Source organism: Oncorhynchus gorbuscha, linkage group LG24 (assembly GCF_021184085.1).
Source record: "Oncorhynchus gorbuscha isolate QuinsamMale2020 ecotype Even-year linkage group LG24, OgorEven_v1.0, whole genome shotgun sequence".
In the NCBI taxonomy this organism is placed as follows: Eukaryota; Metazoa; Chordata; class Actinopteri; order Salmoniformes; family Salmonidae; genus Oncorhynchus; species Oncorhynchus gorbuscha.
The window spans coordinates 36,137,435-36,159,362 of record NC_060196.1 but is presented as its reverse complement, the minus strand read 5'-3'; the positions used below and the strand labels follow the sequence as shown (position 1 = coordinate 36,159,362).

General features: G+C 43.4%; 1 protein-coding gene across 1 annotated transcript; it reads right to left on the bottom strand.

Annotated features, from left to right (window-relative positions):
- Positions 1-2,275: 2,275 nt before the first annotated feature.
- Positions 2,276-21,551, bottom strand: LOC124012050 (CMP-N-acetylneuraminate-beta-galactosamide-alpha-2,3-sialyltransferase 1-like). Its single transcript, XM_046325420.1, has 6 exons — positions 21,255-21,551; positions 16,515-16,708; positions 15,796-15,978; positions 15,633-15,678; positions 14,758-14,877; positions 2,276-2,434 (listed from the first exon to the last, which is right to left on the bottom strand). Exons 1-6 carry the CDS (start codon positions 21,549-21,551, stop codon positions 2,276-2,278), a joined length of 999 nt encoding a protein of 332 aa, XP_046181376.1.
- Between the last annotated feature and the right edge of the window lie 377 nt (positions 21,552-21,928).

Here is a 21,928-nt window from a genome sequence, read left to right as displayed (position 1 = left end):
GGTGTTTGCTGCTGCTGGCTGCCTCCATCTCCTACTGGGAAGCAGATCAGTGCCATGTGTTGCTTGACCTGCTAAAGACACTTACTACCACAGTCTGCATCCTTACCAATGCTGAAGTTCAGTGTCCTTCAATTCTGGTCAAGGGGACCCACAAGATGTGGACGCTTTTGTGCCACTCCAGCACGACTAATAAACCGGATGCGGGATGGCTAATGGACAAGCCCACCGTGCTCAGCTCTGTGGGTCTCCATTGAATAACATTTCTCTCCTGATTTCAATGGAATGCTTCAATTAATTTTATGATGACTGTTCTACATAAACTCTTAATCTGTGTATCTCAGTTGTAATATCCACTCCTTAACTCTAACATACTCTGGAGGACACCATACAGACAGTCTATACCGTACTAAGACTACAGTTAATGTAAACATCCTACACTCAGCTGTGAGTTGGCAGCAGAGGCTGGGAGAAGGCTGTTTACTTTAACTGGCTTGGATAGACGACCAACCAAGCAGGAAGACAGACAGCAGGTCCATGCTAGGGATGGAGGATTGTCGTCTACCTGGTGCAGCCCGGTATGGCCAGCACCGAGCTACCTCAACTCTGGGTCCTTCTGTAGCTCAGTTGGTAGAGCATGGCGCTTGTAACGCCAGGGTAGTGGGTTCGATCCCCGGGACCACCCATACGTAGAATGTATGCACACATGACTGTAAGTCGCTTTGGATAAAAGCGTCTGCTAAATGGCATATATTATTATTATTATATTATTATATATATTATAACAGGGTGATATCTCAGGAAACAAGGATAGAAAAAGACCAGGATTTTAATTAAGTTTAATCCATAGACTGGTCCTTTGGAAGAAAGATTGTTGATATATATTTTACGTTTGTATTTTAAAGCATAATTGAGAAAACATTTATTGAAGTTGAAATGTTTGACATTTTGGCCTTACGCAGGCCTTTAAAACACTTGCTCTGTCGTGAGTTGTATTTTTTATTTTTTTGTCTCATTCATTTATTAACTTTTTTATTTTGGGCAAATTTTCAATTGTTGAACATAATACACTCTACAACGTGGCTATCTAACCCAGTTCCTGGAGAGCAACTGTCCTGTAGGTTTTTACTCCAACCCTAATCTAGTGCACCTGATTCTAATAATTAGGTGGTTGAGTGAAACCTACACGTGGGTAGTGCTACATGAACAGGGTTGGAGAGCCCTGCTCTGCAGGCATATCAAAGTTCCAGAGTAGGATGTCTGCTACCTTTTTAAAATTATTTTTTTTAGAGTTGTGATCCAATTTGTAAGCATTACCTACAGAGTGAGTAATTAAAAGAAAATTTAAAAATCATGGCCGCCATCTGTTGGTGGATGTGCAATGATACAAGTAAAGGAGAGCTGTGATAGGTTACATTGCCTACTATGCCAATTTCTCTGTATAAAATTGTCCGTAACTTTAAAACTAGCAGGGATCCAACCTGAGACGTTGATATGTCTGTAGAGTATATTATATTCAACAATGTATGAAGTTTTGTGTTTCTTGGTATGTGACTTGTCCTGTTGTTGCTGTTTGACATTATTTGTTATGATTAACTGACAAGCTGGCCATAAGCTCCTTGCCACTTCTCATTCACTCAGTCGTGTTTTATGAGGATGATAAAACATTTAAATGTATAAATGAATATGTAAGTGATCATTTTGAATAAAGTCATCTTTCATAGCAATGAGATGTCACGTCTAACAATGTAACACGTTATACCACTGTTTGGCCTCTAGATGTCAGTGTTGTACTTATGGTCATACATCGATGTGATAAATCCATACAGACCGAAGGGCATGAAAGCCTAACTGATGCAGGTGGTGTATATTATTTTAATCAGTAATCCGTAATCAGTAATAGTAGCATTTACAGTAACAGTCCTTTCATTCAGGTAAGTAACCAAATGAGTTTCAGAAAGTATAAAACTAGTTGTCCATGGCATCAAAAACAACCACCCTCACTCATGTACAACTCTAAATATCTTACTACAAGGGAGTCATTTGATTTAATGGCTAATAACTGCTGATTAATTTAAGTTAAAACGGAAACAATCGGTTCAAGTTCATGCAAAACCAAAATTGGTAGTGTAGATAAAAGGTTAAACTGTTAAAATAAGATGTAAATGCTGTGCAATGTAGACAATAAGCTAACACCTATTTGATGATGACTTTGTTCAAAAGATTATTGCAGCATACAGCTGTGAATTAAATAATCTTGATGAATCATCAAAATCACTTAATATATCTGTAGTTTGAATTTTTCTGAGAGCTTCATGACAACGCTGTACTCATAGTTTCCATCATGTATTCCAGTTTTGAGCCATTTATTGGTTAGTGCTTCCCAGTAGTGGTGCCAGTGGCCATCTTTGTCTTTACCAAATCCATACACATTCACCTGCATTGGAATTAAATGTTTAGAGTTAGTTTAATAATAAGGTTTATGAAAGGTTGTATTTATGGCAATGTGATATTTTGTTTATGCAACCTATAGGTAGGGTTGAGCAATTCATTAGTTTGTTTTAGCACCAAATGCATGTATCACACAAATCAAGTGGTATTTTTAAATCTAATTTATGTCCGCTTCTTCTCATGTATTTTTGGTCTCTTCTCCTTCTGCTGAGACTGTGCACTTTAACATTTACACAAACACACAGCTCCTCGCCCTCCTACCATTCACAACAAAGATCAAATGTCACTTCTTCCTCTCTGACAAGTGGGTTTTAACAGGCAATTTGCATTTTTTGTTTGGTCCAACAAAATGGATCATATGGGCACCGAAATACATTGAGACATTATTTGACTGTAATAGAGGAGAATTTAACCTTTCAAATGATGCTCTTTTTATGTATCAACTCCTCAAATTGCGCAAAGAGCAGAAAATACTCAAATGAAAGTAGCCTGTCAATGAACATTCATTCTGTCATGCACGGGTACTGCTAGCAGCATTTTAGCCACAGACTGTTATACTTGCTGTCTAGTCTGCGTTTTATAAATGTGCAATGAGCATTGAAACTAAGTAATTGGCCACTCGTTCTCATTCTGAGAAATAAGGTGGCCACTTGATTTCAACATCTGAACAAAGTGGACAGACTAGCATGCTGTTCAAACAGTTGGAGATGGAAAGAAGTGTGTGTTTATAACAATTCAACTGTTCTACACTAAACAAAAATATAAATGCAACAATTTCAAAGATTCTACTGAGTTACAGTTCATATAAGGAAATCAGTCACTTGAAATAAATAAATTAGGCTCTAATCTATGGGTTTCACATGACTGGGAATACAGAAAAAAAGTGTATGTACGTGGATCAGAAAACCAGTCAGTATCTGGTGTGACCACCATTTGCCTTATGCTCGACACATCTCCTTCACATTGAGTTGTGCATGCTGTTGATTGTGGCCTGTGGAATGTTGTCAGTCCAGGGCTGTCCCCGAAAATAAAAATAATCTTTGTCCACCTACAGTTGTCTATTCTTTCGACCAATCAATTGGTCAAAATGTTTTAACTTGTACTTTTCCCCATATAGACACACCCTATGTGTTTTAATAAAATCAACTACATGTAGGCTACTGAGCTTGTCTGATGCTTTAAGCACAGTTATCACACTCTTCGCTGGTCTGGACCTCTGGCAGTCTCTGTGGGGGTACCACATGGTTCAATTCTCAGGCCGGCCCTTTTCTCTGTATATATCAATGATGTCGCTCTTGCTGCGGGTGATTCCTTGATCCGCTTCTACGCAGACGACACCATTCTGTATACTTCTGGCCCTTCTTTGGACACTGTGTTAACAAACCTCCAAACGAGCTTCAATGCCATACACCACTCTTTCCGTGGGCTCCAACTGCTCTTAAACGCAAGTTAAACTAAATGCATGCTCTTCAACAGATCGCTGCCCGCACCGACCCGCCGAACCAGCATCACTACTCTGGACGGTTCTGACTCAGAATATGTGGACAACTACAAATACCTAGATGTCTGGTTAGACTGGAAACTCCCCTTCCAGACTCATTAAGAATCTCCAATCCAAAATTAAATCTAGAATTGGCTTCCTATATCGCAAACAAAGCCTCCTTCACTCATGCTGCCAAACATACCCTTGTAAAACTGACTATCCTACCGATCCTTGACTTCGGGGATGTCATTTACAAAATAGCCTCCAATACTCTACTCAGCAAACTGGATGCAGTCTATCGCAGTTCCATCCATTTTGTCACCAAAGCCCCATATACCAACCACCACTGCGACCTGTATGCTCTCGTTGGCTGGCCCTCGCTACATATTCGCCGCCAGACCCACTGGCTCCAGGTCATCTAAGTCTTTGCTAGGTAAAGCCCCACCTTATCTCACCATAACACCCACCCGTAGCACGCGCTCCAGCAGGTATATCTCACTGGTCATCCCCAAAGCCAACACCTCCTTTGGCCAACTTTCCTTCCAGTTCTCTGCTGCCAATGACTGGAACGAATTGCAAAGACCGCTGAAGTTGGAGATTTATATCTCCCTCTCAAACCTTAAGCATCAGCTGTTTGAGCAGCTCACCGATCGCTGCAGCTGTACACAGCCCATCTGTTTATAGCCCGTCCAACTTCCTACCTCATCCCCATATTGTTTTTATTTACTTTTTGCAACACCAGTATTTCTAATTGCACATCATCATCTGCACATCTATCACTCCAGTGTTAATTTACTACTATGGCCCATTGATTGCCTTTACCTCCTTACTCCATTTGCACACACTATATATATATATATATATATATATATATATATATATATATATTACTTTTTTTCCCATTATGTTATTGACTGTACTTTTGTTTATCCCATGTGTAACTCTGTTTTTTGTCACACTGCTTTGCTTTATCTTGGCCAGGTCCCAGGTGTAAATGAGAACTTGTTTTCAACTGGCCTAAATAAAGGTGAAATACAACAAAAGAAAAATGGCTGTGCGAAGTTGCTGGATATTGATGCGAACTGGAACACGCTGTCCTATATGTCGATCCAGAGCATCCAAAAATGCTCATCGGGTGACATTTTTGGTGAGTATGCAGGCCATGGAAGAACTGTGACATTTTCAGCTTCCAGTAATTATGTACAGATCCTTGCGACATTGGGGCGTGCATTATCATGCTGAAACATGAGGTGATGGTGACGGATGAATGGCACAACCATGGGCCTCAGGATCTTGTCACGGCATCTCTGTGCATTCACAATGCAATTGTGTTCATTGTCCGTAGCTTATACCATAACCAAACCACTACTATGAGGCACTCTGTTCACAACGTTGATATCTCAAACCGCTCGCCCTCACACGATGCCATACACACTGTCTGCCATCTGCCTGGTAGAGTTGAAACCGCGATTCCTCCATGAAGAGCACACTTCTTCAGCATGCCAGTGGCCATCGAAGGTGAGTATTTGCCCACTAAATTGTAAACGGCGCAGAACTGTAGTCAGGTCAAGACCCCGGTGAGGATGACGACAACGCAGATGAGCTTCCCTGAGACGGTTTATGACAGTTTGTGCAGAAATTCTTCAGTTGTGCAGATCCACAGTTTTATCGGCTGTTCGGTGGCTGGTCTTAGACGATCCTGCAGGTGAGTAAGCACAAGGTGAATCTGTGTAATGATCATGCTGTTTTATAATCAGCTTCTTGATATGCCACACCTGTCAGGTGGATGGATTATCTTGGCAAATGCGAAATGGTCACTAACAGGGATGTAAACACATTTGTGTACACAATTTGAGAGAAATAGGCTTTTTGTGCATATTAACAATTTCTGGGATATTGTCTTTCAACTCATCAAACCAACATTTTGCATTTATATTTGTGTTCAGTATACCTTGTTAGCTAGCAAATAGATCCGTGTTGGCTAGACATTAAAGTGGAACTGACAGCGTTTGAGCAACATTAAATATGATTTAAATCCGCTAATATACACCCCCAGGAGGAATATGATGCCTTTTTGTTTGACATTTTCTGACAAGCGGACACTTCGATATGCCCATTTTTACATTTCATACAGTCATAGAATGTTAGGGAATGAGGTAGAGTAAGGCATTTGTGAAAATTCTTTAGCAATTAGAGTGGGAGAGCGGCCATACGTTTTGGAAAATGAATACACACTTCAGCAAATAAAATCTTTAATAAAAACATATCTTGTCCAACACTGGAATCTTACACAGACCAATACGCTATAGCAAATCAGAGCTACTGTAGGCCTATATGCAAATAAGCCATTTGCCACATGGGCCTGCCATTATTTACTTTGAACTGGAATGTGTTTACATGCAGTAGCAACAGCAGGACTTTAGTGCAATAGAAAGCATTCACCAAAAGCCACAAAATACACCTGAATGGATTTGTGCCAATATGTAAATACCACGGGAGTCGTCTTACATTTGGGAAATGTACAGTCCTATTGATCAAGCAACCATGAAAAGGTAGGCTCTCTCTCAGTTGCCTATGCACATCATCAAGATCAACAACTGTTAGCCAGAGTGAGATGAGCTCAAATCTAACGTGGAAACGGTAGACAAACTGAAACTTTTTCAGCTTGTAGTTGGGGGTCAAAATTGCGTTGATAAAAAATGGAGAATAGGCGCCTGCTCGCCCAATGCATGCGTGTCCCAACCCACGTTTTGACAACTGAATGGAAATGTGCCTGCCTGCCCATTCGATCAATGCCAAATAAATTTGGTTAACTGTAACAGTCGTTCAAGTTCAGTATAGTAAGCGAAGTGATTTACATTTCCAAATAACACCTGCATCTCTAGCTGTAGCCACAGATAAATGATATGGGGGAAAAGTCGGCCTTTCACCAACTCTTCCAATGACAACATCTTCCCAGCAGCTAGCTAACGTTATTACTCAGTGTTTTTAGCTTGTTAAATAAATGGATAAACTAGCATACAGTTTCTGACACGTTATGACAGACTTGTGATTCTATTGACATTCCAAGCCTTAGCGACATTCGTCTGTTTTTGTCCAAAATATTGAGTCATTGAAACTGAAACAGTGCATCCCGAATGGAAGCAGCAAACAATGTACCTGGCCAGCTGTAATTTACAACCATATATATTTGTTGGACTAGTAAAACATTTATTGGTGAATTATATTTGTCATGTTTGTCATTTATTGTCATGTCTTGTCCCTGTGCTCCCCATGCTATTCGTTTCCCTCTGCTGGTCTTGTTTGGTTCTATCCCTCTCTCTCCCCCTCCCCCTTTCACTCTCTCGCTCTCTCTTCTCTCTGTCGTTCCGTTCCTGCTCCCAGCTGTTCCTATTCCCCTAATCATCATTTAGTCTTCCCACACCTGTTCCCGATCCTTTCCCCTGATTAGACTCCCTATTTATTCCTTTGTGATCCGTTCCTGTTCCATCGGTTCCTTGTTTTGTATTCCATGCTGTAATTGCGTTTCGCCCTGTCCTGTCGTGTTTTTGCCGTGATTGTGTATCACCCTGTCCTGTCGTGTTTTGTGCCTTCTTCAGACGCTGCGTGTGAGCAGGTGTCTCAGTTGACTACGGCCTACGCCTACCCGGGCGACCTGCAGTCTGTGGCCGCTTCTCCAGTTGTTTTCCCCTCTACTATCTAGAGGATTTCAGTTATTCGGTTTTGAGCATTAATAAACTCTGTTTCTGTTAAGTCGCGTTTGGGTCCTCCTTCACCTGCATAACAGAAGGAACCGAACAAAGAATGGACCCAGCGACTTCTGACGCTCGTTACACTGCCGTCGAGATCCAAGGAGCCATGCTCGGCAGACACGAGCAGGAATTGTCCGCTGCTCGCCAGGCCGTGGAAAACCTGGCTGCTCAGGTTTCCGACCTCTCTGGACAGTTCCAGAGTCTACGTCTCGTGCCACCTGTTACTTCCTGGCCTGCCGAGCCTCCAGAACCTAGGGTTAATAACCCACCTTGCTACTCCGGGCAGCCCACTGAGTGCCGCTCCTTTCTCACGCAGTGTGAGATTGTGTTCTCTCTCCAACCCAACACATACTCTAGAGAGAGAGCTCGGGTTGCTTACGTCATCTCACTCCTCACTGGCCGGGCTCGAGAATGGGGCACAGCTATCTGGGAGGCAAGGGCTGTTTGCTCTAACGATTTCCAGAACTTTAAAGAGGAGATGATTCGGGTTTTTGACCGTTCAGTTTTTGGTGGGGAGGCTTCTAGGGCCCTGGCTTCCTTATGCCAAGGTGAACGGTCCATAACGGATTATTCCATTGAGTTTCGCACTCTTGCTGCCTCTAGTGAGTGGAACGAGCCGGCGCTGCTCGCTCGTTTTCTGGAGGGACTCCACGCTGTGGTTAAGGATGAGATTCTCTCCCGGGAGGTTCCTTCAGATGTGGACTTTGATTGCTCTCGCCATCCGCATAGAACGACGGGTAGATCTTCGTCACCGGGCTCGTGGAAGAGAGCTCGCATCAACGGTGTTTCCCTGCTCCGCATCGCAGCCATCTCCCCCTCTGGCTTTGAGACTGAGCCCATGCAGCTGGGAGGATTCGCATCTCGAATAAGGAGAGGGAACGGAGGATCACCAACCGCCTGTGCCTCTATTGTGGAGTTGCTGGACATTTTGTTAATTCATGTCCAGTAAAAGCCAGAGCTCATCTGTAAGCGGAGGGCTACAGGTGAGCGCAACTACTCAAGTCTCTCCATCAAAGTCCTGTACTACTTTGTCGGTCCACCTACGCTGGACCGGTTTGCTACATGTAGTGCCTTGATAGACTCTGGGGCTGAGGGTTGTTTCATGGACGAAGCATGGGTTCGGAAACATGACATTCCTTTCAGAGAGTTAGATAAGCCTACGCCCATGTTCGCCTTAGATGGTAGTCATCTTCCCAGTATCAGATTTGAGACACTACCTTTAACCCTCACAGTATCTGGTAACCACAGTGAGACTATTTCTTTTTTGATTTTCCGTTCACCGTTTACACCTGTTGTTTTGGGTCATCCCTGGCTAGTATGTCATAATCCTTCTATTAATTGGTCTAGTAATTCTATCCTATCCTGGAACGTTTCTTGTCATGTGAAGTGTTTAATGTCTGCCATCCCTCCCGTTTCTTCTGTCCCTACTTCTCAGGAGGAACCTGGCGATTTGACAGGAGTGCCGGAGGAATATCATGATCTGCGCACGGTCTTCAGTCGGTCCCGAGCCAACTCCCTTCCTCCTCACCGGTCGTATGATTGTAGTATTGATCTCCTTCCGGGGACCACTCCTCCTCGAGGTAGACTATACTCTGTCGGCTCCCGAACGTAAGGCTCTCGAGGATTATTTGTCTGTGTCTCTTGACGCCGGTACCATAGTGCCTTCTTCCTCTCCGGCCGGGCGGGGTTCTTTTTTGTTAAGAAGAAGGACGGTACTCTGCGCCCCTGCGTGGATTATCGAGGGCTGAATGACATAACGGTTAAGAATCGTTATCCGATTCCCCTTATGTCATCAGCCTTCGAGATTCTGCAGGGAGCCAGGTGCTTTACTAAGTTGGACCTTCGTAACGCTTACCATCTCGTGCGCATCAGAGAGGGGGACGAGTGGAAAACGGCGTTTAATACTCCGTTAGGGCATTTTGAGTACCGGGTTCTGCCGTTCGGTCTCGCCAATGCGCCAGCTGTTTTTCAGGCATTAGTTAATGATGTTCTGAGAGACATGCTGAACATTTTCGTTTTTGTCTATCTTGACGATATCCTGATTTTTTCTCCGTCACTCGAGATTCATGTTCAGCACGTTCGACGTGTTCTACAGCGCCTTTTAGAGAATTGTCTCTATGTAAAGGCTGATAAGTGCTCTTTTCATGTCTCCTCCGTTACTTTTCTCGGTTCCGTTATTTCCGCTGAAGGCATTCAGATGGATTCCGCTAAGGTCCAAGCTGTCAGTGATTGGCCCGTTCCAAGGTCACGTGTCGAGTTGCAGCGCTTTTTAGGTTTCGCTAATTTCTATCGGCGTTTCATTCGTAATTTCGGTCAAGTTGCTGCCCCTCTCACAGCTCTTACTTCTGTCAAGACGTGTTTTAAGTGGTCCGGTTCCGCCCAGGGAGCTTTTGATCTTCTAAAAGAACGCTTTACGTCCGCTCCTATCCTCGTTACTCCTGACGTCACTAGACAATTCATTGTCGAGGTTGACGCTTCAGAGGTAGGCGTGGGAGCCATTCTATCCCAGCTTCCAGTCTGACGATAAGGTTCATCCTTGCGCTTATTTTTCTCATCGCCTGTCGCCATCTGAGCGCAACTATGATGTGGGTAATCGTGAACTGCTCGCCATCCGCTTAGCCCTAGGCGAATGGCGACAGTGGTTGGAGGGGGCGAACGTTCCTTTTGTCGTTTGGACAGACCATAAGAACCTTGAGTACATCCGTTCTGCCAAACGACTTAATGCCCGTCAAGCTCGTTGGGCGTTGTTTTTCGCTTCGTTTCGAGTTTGTGATTTCTTACCGTCCGGGTAGCAAGAACACCAAGCCTGATGCCTTATCCCGTCTGTTTAGTTCTTCTGTGGCTTCTACTGATCCCGAGGGGATTCTTCCTTATGGGCGTGTTGTCGGGTTAACAGTCTGGGGAATTGAAAGACAGGTTAAGCAAGCACTCACGCACACTGCGTCGCCGCGCGCTTGTCCTAGTAACCTCCTTTTCGTTCCTGTTTCCACTCGTCTGGCTGTTCTTCAGTGGGCTCACTCTGCCAAGTTAGCGGGTCATCCCGGTGTTCGAGGCACTCTTGCGTCTATTCGCCAGCGCTTTGGTGGCCGACTCAGGAGCGTGACACGCGCCGTTTCGTGGCTGCCTGTTCGGACTGCGCGCAGACTAAGTCGGGTAACTCTCCTCCTGCCGGTCGTCTCAGACCGCTCCCCATTCCTTCTCGACCATGGTCTCACATTGCCTTAGACTTCATTACCGGTCTGCCTTTGTCTGCGGGGAAGACTGTGATTCTGACGGTTGTCGATAGGTTCTCTAAGGCGGCACATTTCATTCCCTCGCTAAACTTCCTTCCGCTAAGGAGACGGCACAAATCATTATTGAGAATGTATTCAGAATTCATGGCCTCCCGTTAGACGCCGTTTCAGACAGAGGTCCGCAATTCACGTCACAGTTTTGGAGGGAGTTCTGTCGTTTGATTGGTGCGTCCGTCAGTCTCTCTTCCGGGTTTCATCCCCAGTCTAACGGTCAAGCAGAGAGGGCCAATCAGACGATTGGTCGCATACTACGCAGTCTTTCTTTCAGGAACCCTGCGTCTTGGGCAGAACAGCTCCCCTGGGCAGAATACGCCACAATTCGCTTCCTTCGTCTGCTACCGGGTTATCTCCGTTTCAGAGTAGTCTGGGTTACCAGCCTCCTCTGTTCTCATCCCAGCTTGCCGAGTCCAGCGTTCCCCTCCGCTCAAGCGTTTGTCCAACGTTGTGAGCGCACCTGGAGGAGGGTGAGGTCTGCACTTTGCCGTTACAGGGCACAGACGGTGAGAGCCGCCAATAAACGCAGGATTAAGAGTCCAAGGTATTGTTGCGGCCAGAGAGTGTGGCTTTCCACTCGCAACCTTCCTCTTACGACAGCTTCTCGTAAGTTGACTCCGCGGTTCATTGGTCCGTTCCGTGTCTCCCAGGTCGTCAATCCAGTCGCTGTGCGACTGCTTCTTCCGCGACATCTTCGTCGCGTCCATCCTGTCTTCCATGTCTCCTGTGTTAAGCCCTTTCTTCGCACCCCCGTTCGTCTTCCCTCCCCCTCCCGTCCTTGTCGAGAGCGCACCTATTTACAAGGTACATAAAATTATGGACATGCGTTCGGGACGGGGTCACCAATACCTAGTGGATTGGGAGGGTTACGGTCCTGAGGAGAGGAGTTGGGTTCCGTCTCGGGACGTGCTGGACCGTTCGCTCATCGATGATTTCCTCCGTTGCCGCCAGGATTCCTCCTCGAGTGCGCCAGGAGGCGCTCGGTGAGTGGGGGGTACTGTCATGTTTGTCATTTATTGTCATGTCTTGTCCCTGTGCTCCCCATGCTATTCGTTTCCCTCTGCTGGTCTTGTTTGGTTCTATCCCTCTCTCTCCCCTCCCCTTTCACTCTCTCGCTCTCTCTTCTCTCTGTCGTTCCGTTCCTGCTCCCAGCTGTTCCTATTCCCCTAATCATCATTTAGTCTTCCCACACCTGTTCCCGATCCTTTCCCCTGATTAGACTCCCTATTTATTCCTTTGTGATCCGTTCCTGTTCCATCGGTTCCTTGTTTTGTATTCCATGCTGTAATTGCGTTTCGCCCTGTCCTGTCGTGTTTTTTGCCGTGATTGTGTATCACCCTGTCCTGTCGTGTTTTGTGCCTTCTTCAGACGCTGCGTGTGAGCAGGTGTCTCAGTTGACTACGGCCTACGCCTACCCGAAGCGACCTGCAGTCTGTGGCCGCTTCTCCAGTTGTTTTCCCCTCTACTATCTAGAGGATTTCAGTTATTCGGTTTTGAGCATTAATAAACTCTGTTTCTGTTAAGTCGCGTTTGGGTCCTCCTTCACCTGCATAACAATATTAGTCATGCATTGAACTGCCAACAATGCCTTACTCTGCACATGGGATTTTTAGTTAAGTATGACCTATTTTTAAACCTCTTACAAAGTTGTTTTTCTAGTATAAACTGGGAATTGTATATTTGACTGTTTGTTTCATATCTGCAAAGTAGTTAACACTGTCAGTTCCACTTTAAATATGTAGCTGGCTACAACTAGCACGTGGGCTTGTGGTTGAGAGATTGTTTAGGAGACCTGTGTTCATTTTCTATAATGCCTGCTACAGGAAGTGTGTCATTATTAGTGAATGTGCAGTATGCATGGATCTGGTTCAATTTGAAACAAAAAGGTCATTTTGATAGACAGTCTTGAAAGCGAGATAGGAAAAAAAATAGGTTAAACTATTTTCATGAAATAATTAAATGATTAGTGGGTCTCATGTTATGGGAGGCTTATATTTAGCCTATATTTAGCCTTATTGCTGTTTGTTTGAAATGCAGTGTATTTTAGCTTTAATTGTACAAAATAGCTTATTTAGAGAAGAACAAAAAAAATTGCACACTCTTGGCATTCTCTTAACCACCTTAATGAGGTAGTCACCTTGAATGCTTTTCCAACAGTCTTGAAGGAGTTCCCACATATGCTGAGCACTTGTTGACTGCTTTTCCTTCACTCTGCAGTCCAACTCACCCCAAACCATCTCAATTGGCTTGAGGTCGGGTGATTGTGGAGGCCAGGTCATATGATGCAGCACTCCATCACACCCCTCCTTGGTTAAATAGCCCTTACACAGCCTGGAGGTGTGTTGGGTCATTGTCCTGTTGAAAAACAAATGATAGTCCCACCAAGCCCAAACCAGATGGGACAGCGTATCGCTGTGGTAGCCATGCTGGTTATGTGTGCCTTGAATTCTAAAAAAAAAATGCTTCATGGTGGGAACCACACATGTGGAGATAATCTGTTCACCTACTCTGCGTCTCATAAAGACATTGGGGTTGGAACCAAAAATCTCTAATTTTGACTCATCATTCCAAAGGACAGATTTCCACCGGTCTAATGTCCATTGCTCATGTTTCTTGGCCCAAGCAAGTCTCTTCTTCTTATTAGTGTACTTTTGTAGTGGTTTCTTTGCAGCAATTCGATCATGAAGGCCTGATTCATGTCAATCTCCTCTGAACAGTTGATGTTGAGATGTGTTTGTTACTTGAACTCTGTGAAGCATTTATTTGGGATGCAATCTGAGGCTGGCAACTCTAATGAACTTATCCTTTGCAGCAGAGGTAACTCTGGGTCTTCCTTTCCTGTGGCGGTCTTCATGAGAGCCACTTTAATCATAGCTCTTGATGGTGTTTGCGACTGCATTTGATGAAACTTGCAATGTTCTTGACATTTTCCAGATTGACTTACCTTCATATCTTAAAGTAATGATGGACTGTCATTTCTCTTTGCTTATTTGAGCTGTTCTTGACATAATATGGACTTAGCCCTATTTTGTAAAAGACCATCTTCTGAATATCAATCCTACCTTGTCACAACACAACTGATTGGCTCAAATGCATTAAGAGGGAAAGAACTTCCACAAATGAACTTTTAACAAGGCTAACCTGTTAATTAAAATGTGTTCTGGGTGACTAACTCATGAAGCTGGTTGACAGAATGCCAAGTGTGTGTAAAGCTGTTATCCATGCAAAGGGGGGCTACTTTGAAGAATCTGAAATATAAAATATATTTTTATTTGTTTTGCACTTTTAGTACATGATTCCATATGTGCTATTTCATACTTGTGATGTCTTCACTATTATTCTACAATGTATAAAATAGTAAAAATAACAAAAAAATTGAATGAGGTGTGTCCAAACTTTTGAGTGTGTGTGTGTGTGTGTGTGTGTGTGTGTGTGTGTGTGTGTGTGTGTGTGTGTGTGTGTGTGTGTGTGTGTGTGTGTGTGTGTGTGTGTGTGTGTGTGTGTGTGTGTGTGTGTGTGTGTGTGTGTGTGTGTGTGTGTGTGTGTGTGTGTGTGTGTGTGTGTGAATGTGTGAATCACCCATACATTTGAAATTGTTAGGCCATATCACCCAGCTCTACTTAAAGCCATTAAATGTCAGTGTTGTTCCTCTATACTCCCATTGTGTGTAGTATACAGTGTGTATTGTGTGTCATTTCTTTATTATCCAGTGTGTCTTGCTGAGAAAGTACACTCATATCCACATTCCTAGCAGTGCATGTATTTGGATATGTATAAGAAGTCTTACCTCGTCACAAATGTGTATGGCTAATATTAAAGCCATGAATCCAGTAGAGGGGTATTTGCCTTCATAGTCAAGCCAGACTTGATGAACATATTTCATAAATGCAGGATTAAGAACCAAGACCTGTGGGGAATATAATATACATAACATGTATATATCAATGTGATTCAATTAGAAAAAGAGGAATGATGACTTGTGATACATCAAATTTGAGAACTTACACTGTCAGATTTGATATTGTCGGAGAGTAGATGGCATGATGCACTGTTCGTACATTCTGATGCAGTCTCAAACTATGAGCCAGGTCATGACTATTAATGACACATTTGCCTTTAGGCAAATACCAATCCAAATCATTTCTGACCTCACTGCCTTTTTTGTTAGGAAACCACCCATACCACGAACCATATTAGATTTATTTAAATGTATGTATATATGTAGAGTTATTTATCGTAGTAGATGGCTCTGCCCATACCTAACACAGATCCTCAATTACAAGCATTACAAGTGTATCATAGTGTCCAAAATATAAAAATATAATTTATTAGATATCATTGACTCTGTAGATGTTTTGTAGTAAAGTAAGTAGGCTGACACTGGAATGGCTATAGGAGCAGGAGCCTATATCCTGTTTCTGTAAGGTGCGGCAGCTTGATGTACAAGTATCACCCCTTGACATGATGCTAGTCTATCGCAGGGCCTTATCCTCAATCTATCTCGTTAAAGCTGAGTGCCAAGCAGAGACGCACTGGGTCCCATTTTTTTTGTCTTCGGTATGACTCTGCCGAGGTTTGAACTTCCAACCTTCCAATCTGAGGGCGGACACTAACCACAAGGCCACTAGATGATGATAATAATATGATCAACAAGGTACTCACCAAGTCTTTGTTGGCCTTTATCTTTGGTCTAAGAGGTAAATATGAGCTGTTGAATAAAATAAGACAGATTTCATCCCGAGGTGCTACGTAATCTTATTAAAATGCATGGTGTAACAAACTGCTAGACTAATCCAAATTGAATCTATAATAAGTGGTTACTCACTAAGTGATGTTCGATCCATCGGTGATGGCGCCGGGTAGCCACTGAAGGTCCAGAGTCTTGAAAGGGATCAGCAGGAACCTGGTGGTGTTGTCCAGATCTATAGCACTCTCTGGGTACATGACTTGATGTGTGGTCCGGCTTCCTACATCCTCCTCATAGCTAAAGGTAGGAGCCATGTTCATTCTGGATAACGCAGTAAAAAAAAAAGCAGTGACCCATATCATGACAACAATATTGCAAAGCACTTGAATTCAAAACACATAGTGACAGCATTGGTAGCGTCTTTGAGGGCTATCTCTGTTTTAAAGTAGTTGATTTCTTCTTATTCTACTTCTAATGGTTTATTGGCAGTCAGTAAACAAACTGAAATGGTGCTTACCTTGAGTGTTGCGGTCTGAACAGGCATAAAGCCAAGGTTGGTGGTTTATTGCCACCCCCAGCTAAAGAATGTTTTCTCCTTTTTCCTGGAGTGTGCACTTGTTCACTACTTCTCACAAATCCAAAAGCATTGGATTGGTGGAGGCATGGGCTAGTGGGAATTTCCACCATATTTCCTATCTAGTCATTTCCTTTCAAATCATTAAAGGGAAGTGAACAAGTACACATTTGGAGGTAGGAGGGATAGCGAACCCCTCCTGCTGAGTCCTCAATGGCACTGCCCATGCTGAAACAAACGTTGTGGAAGGTCTATCAACACCCCACCCTTCGTTGGCCTATACCTTATGATGACATCATCGGAGTCTATGAGGGCTCCGTAGTGGGAGCCCTTGAGGTTCCCAGAGTTCCCCACCACAGCACAGGTCCTACAGCTCTCAGGGCCTGCGTCCATGTAGAGGTCGTCATCAGGGATGACCTGGAACAAGTGTTCCACCACCTCTCCGAAGGTGGCTGTGCTACGGTCATCCTGCAATTTCTGGTGATAAGGTAAGATAGTACTTTATTTGATTCCACCAGCCAATAGCCTACATAAAACACACAACAGACACCAAAAACTGCACAATGCAAATCACACACCATAGCATCAGAGAAAACCCTCACACTGAAGTGATATCTGATTGTATTTCATGGTTTCATGTTTACGTTTTCAACTGGCCAGGGACTGCAAATGGAAATGAGCTGTTGGCTAAATCTGGTGCAATGGATCAGGATAATGAGACTGTTTTTGTTCAACATTGTCTCTGTCCAAATTAACGTAATATGTCAATAAAAACACATAAGTATTGAATCCAGCCACCTGCTCTTTACACTGAAGTTATTGTTGATGACAATAGCAAACAGTTGTCCGTGACCGTGCTTTTAAACTGCAGCCTAAAACATCCAATAAGAGTTCATTCTGAAAACAACTCCCACATATGAACACCTCAATATGAAAATACAAATAAAAACACGCGACTACATTAAGCTATTGGAGGTTCTTTAACCTGAGAAAACAATAGGCATGTTTTGACATTTGAATGTATTGTAGTGATCCACACTATATGAGCTACGTTACAACTGGGTTAACCCAATTGTTGCGATGAGTATATGTGTGTTTGTCTTTCACATCAGCGACCTGGGTTCGCCTCCCTGCCCTGCCCTGCCATTCACGACAGTATAGTGGTAGTTTGGCGCATTCATTGACCAACAGGAACGTTAATTGGCTAATCTTACAAAGGACACTACTGTTTCTGCACAGTTGACCAGTTGTTTGTTAGAAATGGGGTAGGATACTGTAATGAAGTTTTGAATAATAAATTACCCACCACAGGTCACTTTTCCAATTTGTTTTTGTTTTATTTTATGACATAGGATAGTATATATTGTTGCTTTGTAGGTCTGTGTATCTAGGTTAGGGTGTCTTGGGGTTAAACAACCCCCTCCAGTAATTTTCACAGAAACCTCTCTGTCACCCCCCAAAAATGTACACTTTCCCTGGATATCACTAGTCTTGCTATATATACATACATATACACACACACACACACACACACACAAACACACAAACACAAACACACATGTGTGTACACTACCGGTCAAAAGTTTTTAGAACACCTACTCATTCAAGGGTTTTAATTTATTTTTGCTTTTTTCTCAATTGTAGAATAATAGTGACGATGTTAAAAGTATTAAATAATCTAGAAGAAAAAGAAACGCACACCTATTAAGACGAGGTGCTGGCTAGCGGAGTAGAAACTTGAAAATAAAAGAGAGCCGCACACTCTAGGAGCTCAGATGCAAACATTTAATTACCAACGTTTCGACAGCCACGCTGTCTTCATCAAACTATGAAATAACACATATGGAATCATGCAGTAACCAAAAAAGTGTTAAACAAATCAAAATATGTTTTTATATTTGAGATTCTTCAAATAGCTACCCTTTGCCTTGATGACAGCTTTGCACACTCTTGGCATTCTCTCAACCAGCTTTACCTGTAATGCTTTTCCAACAGTCTTGAAGGAGTTCCCACATATGCTGAGCTCTTGTTGGCTACTTTTCCTTCGCTCAAACCCATTAAGAAGGAAAGAAATTCCACAAATTAACTTTTAACAAGGCACACCTGTTAATTTAAATTATTCCAGGTGACTACCTCATGAAGCTGGTTGAGAGAATTCCAAGAGTGTGCAAAGCTACTCCTGCGTTGTCTTGGCTGTGTGCTTATGGCCGTTGTCCTGTTGGAAGGTGAACCTTCACCCCAGTCTGAGGTCCTTAATCCTCTGGAGCAGGTTTTCATCAAGGATCTCTCCTGTACTTTGCTGTGTTCATCTTTCCCTCGATCTTGACTAGTCTCCCAGTCCCTGCCACTGAAAACCATCCCCACAGCATGATGCTGCCAACACCATGCTTCACCGTAGGGATGGTGCAAGGTTTCCTCCAGATGTGACGACTGGCATTCAGGCAACAGAGTTTAATCTTGGTTTCATGAGACCAGATAATTTTGTTTCTCATGGTTTGAGAGTCCTTTAGGTGCTATTTGGCAAACTCAAAGCAGGCTGTCATGTGCCTTTTACTGATGAGTGGCTTCCGTCTGGCTACTCTACCATAAAGGCTTGATTGGTTGTGTGCTACAGAGATGGTTGTCCTTCTGGAAGTTTCTCCCATCTCCACAGGGGAGCTCTAGAGCTCTGTCTTAGTGACCATCTGGTTTTTGGTCACCTCCCTGACCAAGGCCCTTCTCCCCCGATTGCTCAATTTTGCCAGGCGGCCAGCTCTGGGAAGAGTCTTGGTGGTTCTGAACTTCTTCCATTTAAGAATGATGGAGGCCACTGTGTTCTTGAGGACCTTCAATGCTGAAGAAATGTTGTGGTTCCCTTCCCCAGATCGGTGCATTAACACAATCCTGTCTCTGAGCTCTACGAACAATTCCTTCGACCTCATGGCTTGGTTTTGCTTCTGACATGCACTGTAAACTGTAGTACCTTTTATATAGACAGGTGTGTGCCTTTCCAAATCATGTCCAATCAATTGCATTTTCCACAGGTGGACTCCAATCAAGTTATAGAAACATCTCAAGGATGATTCATGGAAACAGGATGCACCTGTTTTCGCTTTGTCATTATGAGGTATTGTGTGTACATTGATGAGGAATATGTTTTATGTAATCCATTTTAGATTAAGGCTGAAACGTAACAAAATGTGTAAAAAGTCAAGGGGTCTGAATATTTATCCCCGAATGCACTGTATGTGTGGACACCCCTTTAAATTAGTGGATTTGGCTATTTCGCCACACCCGTTGCTGACAGGTGTATAAAGTCAAGTACACAGCCATGCAATATCCATAGACAAACAGTGGCAGTAGAATGGCCTTCCTGAAGATTTCAGTGCCTTTCAACGTGGCCCTGTCGTAGGGTCAGTTCGTCAAATTCGTCAAATCAGTTCGCCAAATTTCTGCCCTGCTAGAACTTCCTCGGTCAACTGTAAGTGCTGTTATTTTGATGTGGAAATGTCTAGGAGCAACAACAGCTCAGCCGCAAAGTGGTAGGCCAAGCTCACAGAATGGGACTTCTTCTGTCCTTGGTTGCAACACTCACTACAAACTTTCTCTGGAAGTAACGTCAGCGCAAGAACTGTTCTTTCGGGAGCTTCATGAATTGCATTTCCTTAGCCGAGCAGCTGAACACGAGCCTAAGATCCCTATGCACAATGCCAAGCGTCGGCTGGATTAGTGTAAAGCTTGCCGTCATTGGACTCTGGAGTAGTGGAAATGCGTTCTCTGGAGTGAGGAATCGTGGACCACCATCTGGCAGTCCGACTGACGAATCTGGGTTTGGCGGATGCCAGAATGCTACCTCCGCGACTTCATAGTGCCAACTGTAAAGTTTGGTGGCGGAGGAATAATGGTCTGGGGCTGTTTTTCATGGTTCAGACCTCTTACTTCCAGTGAAGGGAAATCTTAACACTACAGCATACAATGACATTCTAGACAATTCTGTGCTTCCACGTTTGTGGCAACAGTTTGGGTAAGGCCCTTTCCTGTTTCAGCATGACAATGCCCACATGCACAAAGTGAGGTCCGTACAGAAATGGTTTGTCAAGATCAGTGTGAAAGAACTTGACTGCCTGCACATAGCCCTGACCTCAACCCCATCGAACACCTTTGGGATGAATTGGAACGCTGATTGCGAGCCAGGCCTAATTGCCTAACACCAGATCCTGACCTCACTAATGCTGTTGTGGCTGAATGAAAGCAAGTTCCCGCACAATCTTCCAAACCGGACATTCTATGCTACATTAGTTCTAGCACTAGCTGAGGAAAGATTGCTGTACTACAGAAACCACAATATGAATGAGCTAATAGCAATTACTATTTATAATTTGTCACATCACAGGCGAGCTCACCATTGATCAAAATAATTGAGTAAAACACTTTCTAGAAATCGAAAGTAATCCGACGATGTGTAGTTTATGCATGCCGCCATGTTTGTTTTTTCACATCAACCAAAGATAATAAGAGGAGACTAGATGAGTTTGTTCTGTTTGCAGTATGCATGTTGAAGGGGGTGTGTCATCTACTATCCTTCACTTCCCTTCATTCGCTTCTGGAAGTTTACTCAAAAGATGAGTGAATCATTCCTTCACCTCATTATAACATCTATGATCTGACAGAATGCATAGAACCATAGCATTATAGCATTAGCTCATTATAATCGGTACAACCTTTAGTACAAGTATTTTACTTGAAACAGCCTATAGATAATTAGCAGGCAGTGCGTGTTAACAGTCCTGTCACGTAACAGTCACATTTTGGAACAGTGAGTGCATTCTGACATCACATGCATAAAACAACTCACGCTGTGCTGACCATTAGAGACATTTGGAACTCACAGGGGAAAAGGTTAAGGGGTTGTTTCCCCTCAAGGTACCCTTCTATGGACGTGCGGTGACAATGCTTTTATTTGTCCAATTCTGTTAATTCTGCCATTTTGGTAAGGTATCATTTTAAAGAACAGTTGATCTAACAAAATATATATAATAATTACCCGCCACCATGCTCTGGTATCTTCATTAAGTTTCTTGTTCTCTCTGGTCAGAAATGGTTTGATAGACCTGATGAAGCGCTTCTGAAACCAGAGGTCATCATCCGGCTGAGTCATACATTTGATACATGCACAATGACTTGGAAAGATTTTCCCGCCCAGCAGCTGAAGGGCAATTTTTGCCAAATCAACAAGTGACTTGGAGAATAGCTGCCCAGTGTGTCCAGTATGTAACACAAAGATAGTGAGGCAGAGTAGAACGGTGATAAGACGGCCTTTTCTATGCCTGAAGATAATCATTTTGGGGGATAGCAGGGGTATCTGTTGGGTGTCACAGAATCCTCAACACCTGTGAAGAGATCAATAATAAACTAATAATAGCGTGCCATGTAGAATAGGTCTTAATAAAACAGCTGTGAGTGTATAGGCATGAGCTCATTATAATCAGTACAACCTTTAGTACAAGTACATTTTTCCTGACGCCTTGCATTGTAATTGCACAATGCTGCACAGTAGCCTAATGAAGGCTTTGTTCTGGTTTCGTCAACAAAGGTGATTTCATGACCATCGAATACCCACTGGTCTGCCGTTGAAATATATAGCCCTATGCCTATAGGCTTAATACAATTATTCAAAGATAACATTTGAATCCAGGAAAATGCCTCCGTGAGTTCTGA

What these genes read in the sequence shown, in the direction of transcription:
- LOC124012050 (XM_046325420.1), bottom strand. Translation starts at nt 21,551, where the DNA reads ATGATTATCTTCAGGCATAGAAAAGGCCGTCTTATCACCGTTCTACTC. An exon ending in TAAAGGCCAACAAAGACTTG is followed by an intron (nt 14,878 to 15,632) that starts GTGAGTACCTTG and finishes TATTCCCCACAG; the next exon opens with GTCTTGGTTCTTAATCCTGC. An exon ending in CCATACACATTTGTGACGAG is followed by an intron (nt 2,435 to 14,757) that starts GTAAGACTTCTT and finishes ATTCCAATGCAG; the next exon opens with GTGAATGTGTATGGATTTGG.